Genomic DNA, 12380 nt, shown 5'->3' on the forward strand with positions numbered 1-12380 from the left:
ATGCAGCAAGCGATGTCTTGTGAGAGTTTTCCCATTGAGCCTGTACATAGATGCATTTATCAGATTTGGTTCTGACACTTCCCCTGTTTTCCTTTGTTGGAGACCTGGGGCTGGGGGGGGGGGGGTCAGGGGCTCCTTCTGCAAACTGAGCTGAGTGTCCCTTGCAGATGTGTTGCTCTTAATTTTCTGGACATTCGGCGCTGCTCTCAGGGACCTGCAGTTTCTGATTAGACAGGCACTTTGTGAATGGAGGCTTGAACCTGAACGAATGAGGTTTTGGTGATGTGCAAGACTCTCCCGTCTAATTTCCCTGTAACACCCTGTACCTCTGGATAACAACCTTATTACCACTGGAACGGGATAAAAACTTGCATTAACCAGATTTCTGTTGAATTTCCGTGTCTTTCCCATTCATTGGAGGCTCAGAGTGGAGACTTCCTTCCTTTTTGCAGAAGCCGCCCAGCTCCTTTGCAGTCCAGCCTGTCATTTGCATTTCCCCCCTGCAGGGGCTGCTGTTCCATAAGGGAGATTTAAAGGTGAAATGGGCCCTGATTGGCCAGCTGTCAAACAGAACAGCTTCTGATTGGTCCGTTGGTTGCAGATGGGGGGGGAATGAAGCTTCCTGGCCTTATCTTGGCAAGGAGAATGTGCGCATGAGTCACAGGGCTGATGCTGCTGTGTGCGCATGCATTCTTGTCAAGAATGCACGGCCGAGCATGATCCTTTGCTCTGGTGCCACGCCGTTGTCTAGTCCTCAGCTCAGAAGGCCCTTACTCCTGAGGGGCTGGGTGGGTGCACTTTGTGTCCCTGGTGCACTGGTTGGGTGCCCCCCAGCAGGAGGGGGCTGAAGCCAGAGCAGGCAGCGGCCCCCCTGGTTTCCCCAGAAGGCGAAAGAAGGAAGACAAGGACGTTGGACCTTGGAGCATTGAAGGGAGCCTGCCAGGAGTGTCAAGGGGAAAGTGTCACAGTGCCCTGAAACCCCACCCACCCCCACCGGTGCTCAATGGTTCCTCTTGAGTGACAGAGAGCCCCCCCACTTTCCCAGACCCCCACCAGCTAACAGGAGGCGTCTCCCCCCCACCCTCTCCACCACCACCCCACCTGGTCTCTCTTTTGAGGCTTGTTTGCTCTGCAACAAAGAAGCCACGCCAAAGGGGGCAGACTTGGGGCAGCTGCCACACCTTGGTGGGACTGGAGGAGCGGAGAGAGAGAGACCAGGCCAGGTGGCAGAGGGTGTCTTCCATAAGGGGGGGGGGAGGCATCAAGTGTGTGACTGGCAGGGGCTGAATGCAGAGCAGGGGGTGGGGCAGAGCTGGGATCTCCAACCGAGTCTCTCAAGTCTCCCCAGGAGGGAAAACAAGGAGGACAACTGGCCAGGGGAAAGGACCAGGAAATGGTGGGAAGGGGACTAGATGGTTTTTGGGGGTCCCTTCCAACTCTGCAAGTGCCAGAGCACCCTGAACCCCCCCCACTGGTGCTCAATGGTTCCTCTTGAGTGACAGAGGACAGAGAAGCCCCCCCCCACTTTCCTAGCCCACCGCCAGCCAGCTAACAGGAGGGGTCTTCCCCCCAGGCCTGTTCCCCCCCCCATCCCAGAGAAAGAGACACAGGAAGCCAGGTCAGATTGCAGAGGGAGGATTTATTAGAGGGTCAAGCGTCACATGGGGGCAGGAAGGGGTGGCCCCCACCCCACCCGGTGGGTGGCGAGACCAGCAGGAGATGGCCGCTTCTCCCTGGGGGTGCCTCAGTGGTACCGGAGGGCCAACGCATGTGCCACCACCTTGACCAGCTTGTGAAAGGCATGGTGGTAAGCAGGGGTGAATTCCTTCCCAAAGCGCGCGGCCAGCATGGTGATGAGGACCTCGCCCAGGAGCTGGAAGAGAAAACAGGGGGTGACTCCTTCCGCCGGGGGCCCGTGTGCGGAACGCCCTCTCCCCACAAGCCCCACCCCACACAGCCACAGCTGGCGGCTGTGGGGTCAAGCCCAAAGGCCAGCTGGGATGGATGAAGGGGTTTGGGGTCCCCTGGAAGGAGGCTGGTCCAGGAGGCAACAGACAGAACCCCACACCGTCCCAGGCTGGCATTGCCATGCCAGGAGAGGTTTGGTGCCAAGAAGCAAACTGGCCCCTGCCAGGGACCTCCTGGGCTCGGCCTCTGCTAGCCGGACAGATCCTCGCTTGACCAGGGACCAGTCAGAAGGAGGAAGGGCAAAGGCCACAGGCTCCATTTGAAGGGCCAGAAGGCAAGAGAGTCCATCGAGTTGCCCTTCTTTCCGAGGTAAAGGGGTTGGCTTGCTCAGGGCGTGGCTGAAGGTGCCCGCGGATGAGGGGAGCCCACTCTGACTCGCCAGGAGATGACGCCACGAGGATTGTGAAAGATAGCCAGGAACTCTCCTCTACTTGGGTATGTGGGTTTAGTTAAAATTCATTTATTTATATCTCTATATTGCTGCTCCATAAAAAATGCATCACATAAAAATAATACGGTAAAATCACAAAAAGTTCAAAACAAGTTAAACGCATGAGAGAAGAGAAGGCTGGAACTTGTTTTCTGGTGCGCAAGAGGGCAGGATCCGAACCAATGGATTTAAACAACAAGAAAGGAGATTCCCATTAGATATTAAGAGGAACTTTCTGAAGATTAGGAGCTTTTACGGACTCCCTTGGAAGACCCTCCTTCACTGGAGGTTGTTAAGCAGAGGGTGAGGAGCCGTCTGTCATGAGATTCCCTCAGGGGGTTGGACTAGATGTCCCTCGGGGTCCCTTCCAACAGAACAGTTCTATGATTCGTGTGTGGGGATTGTGACCCTGCAGAGGAGACCTCAGGCACCCATCCCCCCCGCCCTCCCCCAGGCAGCCCTTGGGGGCAGGCAGGCTCACCCCGAAGTTGACGGGGTCCACGTGGAGCTTGTCGCAGTGAAGCTCGCTCAGCTTGGCAAAGGTCTCCTTGATCTTGTCGAGGTTCTTGATGGCCTCTTCGAAGGAGGCCAGGACCTTGTGGCCGTGCTGCTTGACTTTGGCGTTGGCACAGATGGCGGCAGGGCTGGAGAGGTCCCCAAAGTGAGTGAATAATCTCTGGGTCCAGGGGAAGACGATCAGCAAGCTGGAGAGAAGGAAGGAAGGAGAAAGAAGAAGAAGAGAGGAGGAGGAGTTTGGATTTGACATCCCGCTTTATCACTACCCGAAAGAGTCTCACAGCGGCTAACGTTCTCCTTTCCCTTCCTCCCCCACAACAAACACTCTGTGAGGTGAGTGGGGCTGAGAGACTCAGAGAAGTGTGACTGGCCCAAGGTCACCCAGCAGCTGCAGGTGGAGGAGCGGAGACGCGAACCCGGTTCCCCAGATTACGAGTCCACCACTCTTAACCACTACACCACACCGGGAGAGGCATGGATGGTCATTCTCCAGGTGGAAAGAGGAGTTCCTGCCCAGCCTGCCCAGAGAGGGAACCACCCCTGGCCTTACCAGGAAAGGGTGTCCCCACCCAAGGCGGCCACGTCCACTTTGCTCCAGCAAGTGTTGATGAGCTGCTTCTCTTCGGCGGTCCAGTGCACCATGATGGCTGGCTGTGAGCTTCTCTCGGCTGCTGGAGAAAACCTTCTGGGCTGAGCTGGAGCTCCTTCCAGGGCTGGAGCCTTTTATACCCTGGGCCAAAGCTCCTCCTCCTCCTCTGGGGCCCAGCTTGGTGGGGCTGAGGAGCAGGAGGGGGGAAGAGGCTGGCCGTGGGGTGTGGCGCCCTGGGCCGAGCAGGAGGCCCCAGATAGCTGCTTCTCTCTAGAAGACATCAGGCCCCAGCTGCTCTCTTTATCATCTCCTCGCAAGCAGCAGGACCAGGACTGAGCACACAGCCGAGGAGACTCCCTGGAAGCTCACAGTCCGAGAGCCATTTTGCAAGGGCAAAACACACCCCATAGATCTCATGTGGCATTTAGACCCATTGCACAGATGAAGGCACAATGGGAACCACAAGGGAAATGTCCGCGATGACTCAAACCCAGAGCTTCCCTCAATGAGCCTCCAAAAAGGGGGTGTCTACGATTGGCAGGACGCCGGGGGAAGAGGGGCTGGAGTCTGGCTTGAAAGAAGGGGGCAGTGATTTGTGGGGAACTGGGTCAGTCGGGAGGCAAGCGTCGGAGGCAGGGGATGCTTCAGAGCTGGAGGAAGAGGAGGATGAGGCTGGCCAGGCCAGGGAAGGGCCAGGGGCTTCCCCACCTTCTCCTGAACCTCCGTCTCCCAGAACCAGGAGGGGACTGAAGAGGGAAGGGCAGAGGGAGCTTCCGTGCAGGCGCAGTCTCTGGCTGAGAGGAGCATAAACGGAGGGAGGGAGAGTCGCCCCTGTTGTTGCAGCTGCCCATAGAGTGCAGACCTGGGAACAGCTGCATCCTAGCGAGTGTTATATTGGGCAAGAAAGAGCTAGCTCTCTGCCCTGTGCCTTCCTTGGGCTGGCAAGAGCCCCTGAAGCCAGCCATGCCAGCTCCATGGGAGGAAACAGAGCTGGGAGCGGATGGCTTTCAAGCACCGAGAGACTAGACTCCAGAGCTGGAGAAGAAGGTCTGCGAATGTTCACAGTTGGCTCTCTGCCGTGTGTCTCTCATTGACTGTGACGTGCAGCGCTTGGAGCTTCATGGAGAGGCTGGTGCAGGGAGATCATTTATTTATGATCCGCCCTTCCCGGCAAGGTCTCAGGAGGGGCTGCAAGCTCAAAGCGCCCCCACCCTGCGGAACGCCCTCCCACCAGATGTCAAGGAAATAAACAACTGTCCGACTTTTAGAAGACATCTGAAGGCAGCCCTCTTTAGGGAAGTTTTGAATGTTTGGTGTTTTATTGCTTTATTATTCTTAATATTCTGTTGGGAGCCACCCAGAGTGGCTGGGGAAACCAGCCCGGTGGGCAAGATATAAATAGCTACTACTCCTACTACTACTAATAATAATAATAAACAAGAGTTTAAAGTAACTTGCCACATTTGTCTCTGTGGCCACGCAATGCCTCCAGCTGCAGAGGCAGTCTACCTGACTCCTTCCCTAGGGAAGCTGGGTGGGGAGAGGGCTGCAGAAGAGACACCAGGTTGGCCAGACAGGATGAGGCCCTTCTGAGGTGGCCAGCATGCCCACATTGGCCACAGGATGGGCCAGAATTCTCCCAAGGGAAACCAGCCCCCAGAACCCGAGCCCAGGAGGCCCTTTCTCCCCTCCTCCGAAGGATCTTTGCCTCCAACCGACTGCGGAGCCACAGCAGAGCCCTCCTGGCAGGAGCCACTGGCAGCCCCCTCTTCCTCCACGAAATTGTCCGATCTTCTTTCAGAGCCACCCAAGTTGGTGGCCATCTCTGCCTCCGGTGGCAGGGAGTTCCACAGATTAACTCCGTGCTGCATGAAGAAGGGCTTTGTAATCAGACCTGAATCTCTTCCTGACATGTCAGAAGTTCTAGTGTTAGGAGAGAGGGAGGAAAGCTTCTCTCTTCCACTTTCCCCAGGCCAGGCGTCGGTTTATAAACCTCTGTCGTTTCGCCTTTTACTCTCCCCTTTTCTCTAAACCAAAAAGGCCCCCAAACGCCATCCTTTCCCCACAGGGCAGCTGCCCCCTCCCCTGGATCATTTGGGGTGTCCTTTCCTAAACCTTCTCCAACTCTGCAATGTCCGCTTTCATGTGAGGCAACCAGAACTGGGCACAATCTTCCAGCTGCTGCAGCACAGATTTGTAGGGTGGCATTCGGATACTGGCAGCTGAGTTTTCAAGGAAGGGAAAAGACTCAGGTGGCGAGAATCCTCTGCCAACACCCCAATCCTCCCGCCTCCCCCTAGAACTGTGTGCCCCCTGGTCTGCCCTGCAGCCCCATAGCCAGCCGGCTGCTTTTGGGGTCAGAGGAGAACTCTGCCCCATCTCCAGCACTCAGGTGAGAACCAGTTACTGCTCCAGTCGGATGTTGTGCACCATCTTGTCCTCAGCCTCGGGCAGCAAAAGGGCTCTGCCACCCAGTGCCCAGAGGCCGAGGCGTCTGTCCCTCAGACCCCAAACTAGGGGGCGCTGCCCTTCCGTCTCAGCAGGCCAAGGACATGCCCCCGGATCTCCTTGGTCTTCACTCTGTAGACGATGGGGTTGAGCATGGGTGACACCAAGAGGTAGAGGTTGGCCAGGAGGATGTGGACGTGGTGGGGGACGCTGTGGCCAAAGTGGTGGGTGAAGAAGGAGAAGAAAGCCAGGCTGTAGAAGACCGCCAGGACGCCCACGTGGGACCCGCAGGTGCCCAAGGCCTTGAGACGGGCATCTCTGGACGGCAGCCTCAGGACGGCCTGCAGGATGAGGACATAGGAGACCACCACGAAGATGGCGTCCAGGCCGGTGGTCAGGAAGGTGGCCGCCAAGCCGTAGGCGCTGTTGAGGGTGACGTCTGTGCAGGACAGCTTGGCGATGCCCATGTTCTTGCAGTAGGTGTGGCGGATCACATTGGTGCGGCAGTAGGGCAGCCTGCGGAGGAGGAAGACCCCCGGGACCACCGCACAGATGCTCTTGGCCACCAGGCTGGCCCCGATCCTGGCCAGGGTGGTGCCAGTGAGGATGGCCATGTACCGCAGTGGCCAGCAGATGGTCACGAAGTGGTCAAAAGCCATGGTGAGCAAGATGGCCGACTCGGAGAGGAAGAAGGCGTGGACAAAGAACATCTGGGCCAGGCAGCCCTGGAAGGAGATCTCCTCCGCTCGCCACCAGAAGATGGCCAGCGCCTTGGGGACGATGACCAGGCAGAGAGCCACGCCGTTAAGGGCCAGCATGGCCAGAACTGAAGATGTCCAGTTCTGGGCACCACAGTTCAAGAAGGACACTGACAAACTGGAACGTGTCCAGAGGAGGGCAACCAAAATGGCCAAAGGCCTGGAAACGATGCCTTATGAGGAACGGCTAAGGGAGCTGGGCATGTTTAGCCTGGAGAAGAGGAGGTTAAGGGGTGATATGATAGCCATGTTCAAATATATAAAAGGATGTCACATAGAGGAGGGAGAAAGGTTGTTTTCTGCTGCTCCAGAGAAGCGGACACGGAGCAATTCCACCTAAACATTAGGAAGAACTTCCTGACAGTAAGAGCTGTTCGACAGTGGAATTTGCTGCCAAGGAGTGTGGTGGAGTCTCCTTCTTTGGAGGTCTTTAAGCAGAGGCTTGACAACCATATGTCAGGAGTGCTCTGATGGTGTTTCCTGCTTGGCAGGGGGTTGGACTCGATGGCCCTTGTGGTCTCTTCCAACACTATGATTCAATGATTCTATCTACATGGGCTGGTGGAGGGCCTGCTCCTTCGCCAGCACCAGGATGGCGGCTGAGTTGCCCAGGAGGGCAATGGAGAACATGGCGCAGAAGGGGATGGAGAGTCAGCCGTGGAGCCGCTCTAGGACTGGGATGCCCGTCAGCAGGAAGGAGGCAGAGGAGGGCCGAGGGAGAGGTTGAGGGCCACTGAGTCAGCTGCTGCTGGAGGGGGGGCTCTGGAGAGGCTCAGGGGGTGGCACCGCTCTCCGCAGCCTGGAGGGGGGCACAGACAAAAGACAGGCAGGTGTCAGGAGAAACGCTGCATGGATCCTGCCTCTTCCCCCCCCATCCCTTCAGGCATACCGGGGGGGGGTGTGTGTGGCTGGGTAAGGAGGACTTCCAGGGGGGTCAGACTAGATGAACGCTTGGGGTCCCTCCCAATCGTGCCATTCCTTGACTCCTCCATGCCCTTGCAATGGCAGGAAAACCCCCTTTGCACCTGCCACTCTGCTGTGAAGCTACCATAGCAAGGTAAAGCCAATGCACAGATCAAAAAACAGGATTAAAAATGTATTGTATTGTGGAAAATGGCTTTGCAGAAATGTGTGCGTCAACCCAGACAGCATCTTCAAAAGCAGAGACATCACCTTGCCAACAAAGGTCCGTATAGTAAAAGCCATGGTTTTCCCAGTAGTGATATATGGAAGTGAGAGCTGGACCATAAAGAAGGCTGATCGCCGAAGAATGGACGCTTTTGAATTCTGGTGCTAGAGGAGACTCTCGAGAGTTCCATGGACTGCAAGAAGATCAGACGTATCCATCCTTAAGGAAATCAGCCCTGAGTGCTCACTGGAAGGACAGATCCTGAAGCTGAGGCTCCAAGACTTTGGCCACCTCATGAGAAGAGAAGACTCAAAGCAGCCAACATTCTCCTCTCCCTTCCTTCCCCACAACAAACACTCTGGGAGGTGAGTGGGGCTGAGAGACTTCAGAGAAGTGTGACTGACCCAAGGTCACCCAGCAGCTGCAGGTGGAGGAGCAGGGAAGCGAACCTGGTTCCCCAGATTACGAGACTACCGCTCTTAACCACTGCACCACACTGGCTCTGGTGGGTTCTGGGAACATGGCCAGAGATGCCCCCCCAGGCCCTGGGGGCAGCAACAGGGCTCCCCCACCTTAGGACCCCCCCCCAAGTCCAGTTGAGTCGCTGCACAAGTCCAGGAAACTTCTGTCTCAACCAGCCTCCCTTTTCCAAGCATCTGCCGGCCACTTGCCCCCAGGGGACCGCGGAGATCTTGGGTGCCAAGGAGGAGGAAGGCTGGTGTCTGTGGGGAGAGGCAGCAGAGGGCTCTGCCCAGGGGGGCCCAGGGGGGGCCTCCGTGGGGCCTGGCCAGAGAGGACCAACTGGATGCTCAGGGGCCCAGAAGTCTCTGGGTGGCCCAGGGGAGGGGAGACTCTCCTGAGCCCCCTGGCAGAAAAGAGGAAGGAGGGAGAGAAGGTGGAACTGTGCGGCTTATATACCTCAGCCAACTGAGCCTGATCTGCTGGGTCTTCTCTGCAAAGTGTGTGGGGTTTGGAGAAGGAGGCTCCAAGACTTTGGTCACCTCATGAGAAGAGAAGACTCCCTGGAAAGGACCCTGATGTTGGGCACAAGGAGAAGGGGACGGCAGAGGATGAGATGGTGGGACAGTGTTCCCAAAGCTACCAGCATGAGTTTGAGTAAACTGCGGGAGGCAGTGGAAGACAGGAGTGCCTGGCATGCTCTGGTCCAGGGGGTCACGAAGAGTCAGACACGACTAAACAACTAAACAACAACAAGTACGTCAGGGGAAATTCGCATAGAACTGCTGGCAAATTTTCCTGGGGATTTTAAAGATTAACACTGCAAATTGTGGCAGAAATGCAGGAAGCTGAATTTAACGTTGGAAACCTGAGGAACTGAGAGGACCAAAACTGGCATTTGTGCCCGTCTTTAGCACTGGCTCTCTCTGCCCCCCCCCCTTGGCAGGAAGAGGCTTGAATGCGATGTCTCCCCTGCCTCATTGAGCCTAAGGAAACACACACACCCCAGAGTCCTTGGGGTTGGGTGCCCTCCCTGCTCTCCCTGCCCTTCCGCCTGGGGAAACTGGCAAGTGGGAAGGTGGGTGGGGAAGGAACAACCTCCCCTTTTCTCCTTGGCTCTCTGTGAGTGTGGGCGAAGCAGGGGTTCCCTCCATGCCATGCCAGCCATTTCCCCACTCAAAGCATCCCCACCGCCCACCCATTGGCTCCCCGACCCCCATCAAAGGGCTCATGATGCCCACCCATGGTGCTGCGCTGCCCTGGCTCACAGGATCAGGGCAGGGGCTGCAGGGATTCCTGGCATGAGACCTCGGCCCCTTCTCCAAACCCCACACACTTTGCAGAGAAGACCCAGCAGATCAGGCTCAGTTGGCTGAGGTATATAAGCCGCACAGTTCCACCTTCTCTCCCTCCTTCCTCTTTTCTGCCAGGGGGCTCAGGAGAGTCTCCCCTCCCCTGGGCCACCCAGAGACTTCTGGGCCCCTGAGCATCCAGTTGGTCCTCTCTGGCCAGGCCCCACGGAGGCCCCCCCTGGGCCCCCCTGGGCAGAGCCCTCTGCTGCTTCTCCCCACAGACACCAGCCTTCCTCCTCCTTGGCACCCAAGATCTCCGCGGTCCCCTGGGGGCAAGTGGCCGGCAGATGCTTGGAAAAGGGAGGCTGGTTGAGACAGAAGTTTCCTGGACTTGTGCAGCGACTCAACTGGACTTGGGGGGGGGTCCTAAGGTGGGGGAGCCCTGTTGCTGCCCCCAGGGCCTGGGGGGGCATCTCTGGCCATGTTCCCAGAACCCACCAGAGCCAGTGTGGTGTAGTGGTTAAGAGCGGTAGTCTCGTAATCTGGGGAACCGGGTTTGATTCCCCGCTCCTCCACCTGCAGCTGCTGGGTGACCTTGGGCCAGTCACACTTCTCTGAAGTCTCTCAGCCCCACTCACCTCCCAGAGTGTTTGTTGTGGGGGAGGAAGGGAAAGGAGAATGTTAGCCGCTTTGAGACTCCTGAAGGGGAGTGATAAAGCGGGATATCAAACCCAAACTCTTCTCTGCCTCCACAGTCAGATGCAGCGATGCCTCTGAATGCCAGGTGCTGGAGTTGCAGGAGGAGAGACTTGCTCTGGGGCCCGGATCCTGCGTTTGCGCATCCCCTTGGGGAGAACAGGAGGCTGGACTCATTGGGCCCCCTTTGGCCTGACCCAGCCTGCTCTTCTTACGTTGAGAAAGAGAGAGAGGTTACAGGTAAGGTAGTCGAAACAAAATTTAAAAATTCCTTCCAGCAGCATCTTCCAGTGATGGTCTCCAAGGTGTTCCTGGAAGGAATTTTTAAATTTTGTTTTGAGCGAGAGCTTGTCTGTTTGTCTGGACTCTTTAGGACGGGGGGGGGGTCCGGCTTGAGGAGCGCATGAGGGCCCCCAGGGCCCCCCATGTGGCTCTCCAGACTGTTTTGGGCCAGCCCTGTGGGGCAACCCAGACAGCATCTTCAAAAGCAGAGACATCACCTTGCCAACAAAGGTCCGTATAGTTAAAGCTCTGGTTTTCCCAGTAGTGATGTATGGAAGTGAGAGCCGGACCATAAAGAAGGCAGATCGCCGAAGAATGGATGCTTTTGAATTATGGTGCTGGAGGACACTCTTGAGAGTCCCATGGACTGCAAGAAGATCAAACGTATCCATTCTTAGGGAAATCAGCCCTGAGTGCTCACTGGAAGGACAGATCCTGCAGCTGAGGCTCCAAGACTTTGGCCACCTCATGAGAAGAGAAGACTCCCTGGAAAACACCCTGATGTTGGGAAAGATGGAGGGCACAAGGAGAAGGGGACGACAGAGGACGAGATGGTGGGACAGTGTTCTCGAAGCTACCAGCATGAGTCTGACCAAACTGCGGGAGGCAGTGGAAGACAGGAGGGCCTGGCGTGCTCTGGTCCATGGGGTCACAAAGAGGCGGACACAACTAAACGACTAAACGACAAGTACGTCAGGGGAAATTCGCATAGAACTGCTGGCAAATTTTACTGGGGATTTTAAAGACTAACACTGCAAATTGTGGCAGAAATGCAGGAAGCTGAATTTAACGTTGGAAACCTGAGGAACTGAGAGGACCAAAACTGGCATTTGTGCCCGTCTTTAGCACTGGCTCTCTCTGCCCCCCCCCCCCCTTGACAGGAAGAGGCTTGAATGCGATGTCTCCCCCACCTCACTGAGCCTAAGGAAAACACCCTCCAAAGTCCTTGGGGTTGGGTGCCCTCCCTGCTCTCCCTGCCCTTCCGCCTGGGGAAACTGGCAAGTGGGAAGGTGGGTGGGGAAGGAACAACCCCCCCTTTTCTCCTTGGCTCTCTGTGAGTGTGGGCGAAGCCCTGTGGGGCACGTCCAGGTGGGGTGGAGGCCACGCTTCCCAAGTCATGGCACCCGGCTGACGGGCCCCTGGAGGACCTGGAGGAGGACTTCGCCTGGGGCTGTGGGTGCAGCAGGAGGGTGTGGGAGTGGAGCAGGCCCGGGTGCCTCTGAGGAGACCTGTTAGGGGGAGATTTGGGGGATATCAGGCAGGAGGCGCCTCCTGGCAGGCGGCTGATAAAGGCGGCCCCTCCTGATAGCTCTGCGGAGGAGGAGACCGCAGCCTCTGGCGCCAGGAGCTTCTGAGGGGGGGGGTGGCATTCGCTGCCTGAGCAAAGGGAACGGGTGGCACCAGCCGCCTCCCTCGATGGCTTCCTGCTACTACTGTTTTCAAGGAACTTTGTGTTGTTGGTCTTTATGTTTTCGGCCATGTGTTCCTCAGAGTCTTTTTGAGCATCCTTTCCCGTCTGCTTGCACTTTTTTATGGCCACATTCTGCCTTCCAGTTTGCTTCTCATATTACATTTTTAAGAGTTTCAGAGTGATTTGCCCCTCTAGGTTTTGACTTTCCAACTTCCTTCTCACCAGCTTTCCTCTTTGGAAATCAAATGTACCCCCGATGACACTCTATCCAAGACCAAGCCCCCCACATCGCCCCTCTTGCCCCACCCAAAGGGAGGTCTCCCGGAGAGCCTCTCTCACCGCTGCCCTCCCCAGACTGGCATTCGTGGAAGGGGGGGCATCGAAGGCGACCTCCATTACAGC

The 12380-nt window shown here is 56.8% G+C and overlaps 2 protein-coding genes across 2 annotated transcripts; both read right to left on the bottom strand.

The window, feature by feature from the left end:
• Nucleotides 1-1619: 1619 nt before the first annotated feature.
• Nucleotides 1620-3624, bottom strand: LOC309530586 (hemoglobin subunit beta-1-like). Its single transcript, XM_082219657.1, has 3 exons — nucleotides 3465-3624; nucleotides 2880-3102; nucleotides 1620-1873 (listed from the first exon to the last, which is right to left on the bottom strand). Exons 1-3 carry the CDS (start codon nucleotides 3554-3556, stop codon nucleotides 1745-1747), a joined length of 444 nt encoding a protein of 147 aa, XP_082075783.1. The 5' UTR covers nucleotides 3557-3624; the 3' UTR covers nucleotides 1620-1744.
• A 2392-nt stretch (nucleotides 3625-6016) lies between these two features.
• Nucleotides 6017-6769, bottom strand: LOC309531589 (olfactory receptor 52B2-like; the record flags this gene model as incomplete). The annotated part of the gene is made up of 1 exon (XM_082221179.1): nucleotides 6017-6769. The coding sequence occupies one exon, from the start codon at nucleotides 6767-6769 to the stop codon at nucleotides 6017-6019; it is 753 nt and encodes a 250-aa protein (XP_082077305.1).
• Between the last annotated feature and the right edge of the window lie 5611 nt (nucleotides 6770-12380).

The sequence above is a fragment of the Podarcis vaucheri genome (genome assembly GCF_965113315.1).
Source record: "Podarcis vaucheri genome assembly, chromosome: 4".
NCBI lineage: Eukaryota > Metazoa > Chordata > Lepidosauria > Squamata > Lacertidae > Podarcis > Podarcis vaucheri.

Bases quoted from the DNA above. Each gene is read 5' to 3' on its own strand.
- LOC309530586 (XM_082219657.1), bottom strand. From the start codon at position 3,556: ATGGTGCACTGGACCGCCGAAGAGAAGCAGCTCATCAACACTTGCTGG. The intron at 3,103-3,464 runs GTAAGGCCAGGG...CCTTCTCTCCAG, and splicing joins GGTGGGGACACCCTTTCCTG to CTTGCTGATCGTCTTCCCCT. The intron at 1,874-2,879 runs GTGAGCCTGCCT...TTTCTCTTCCAG, and splicing joins TGGACCCCGTCAACTTCGGG to CTCCTGGGCGAGGTCCTCAT.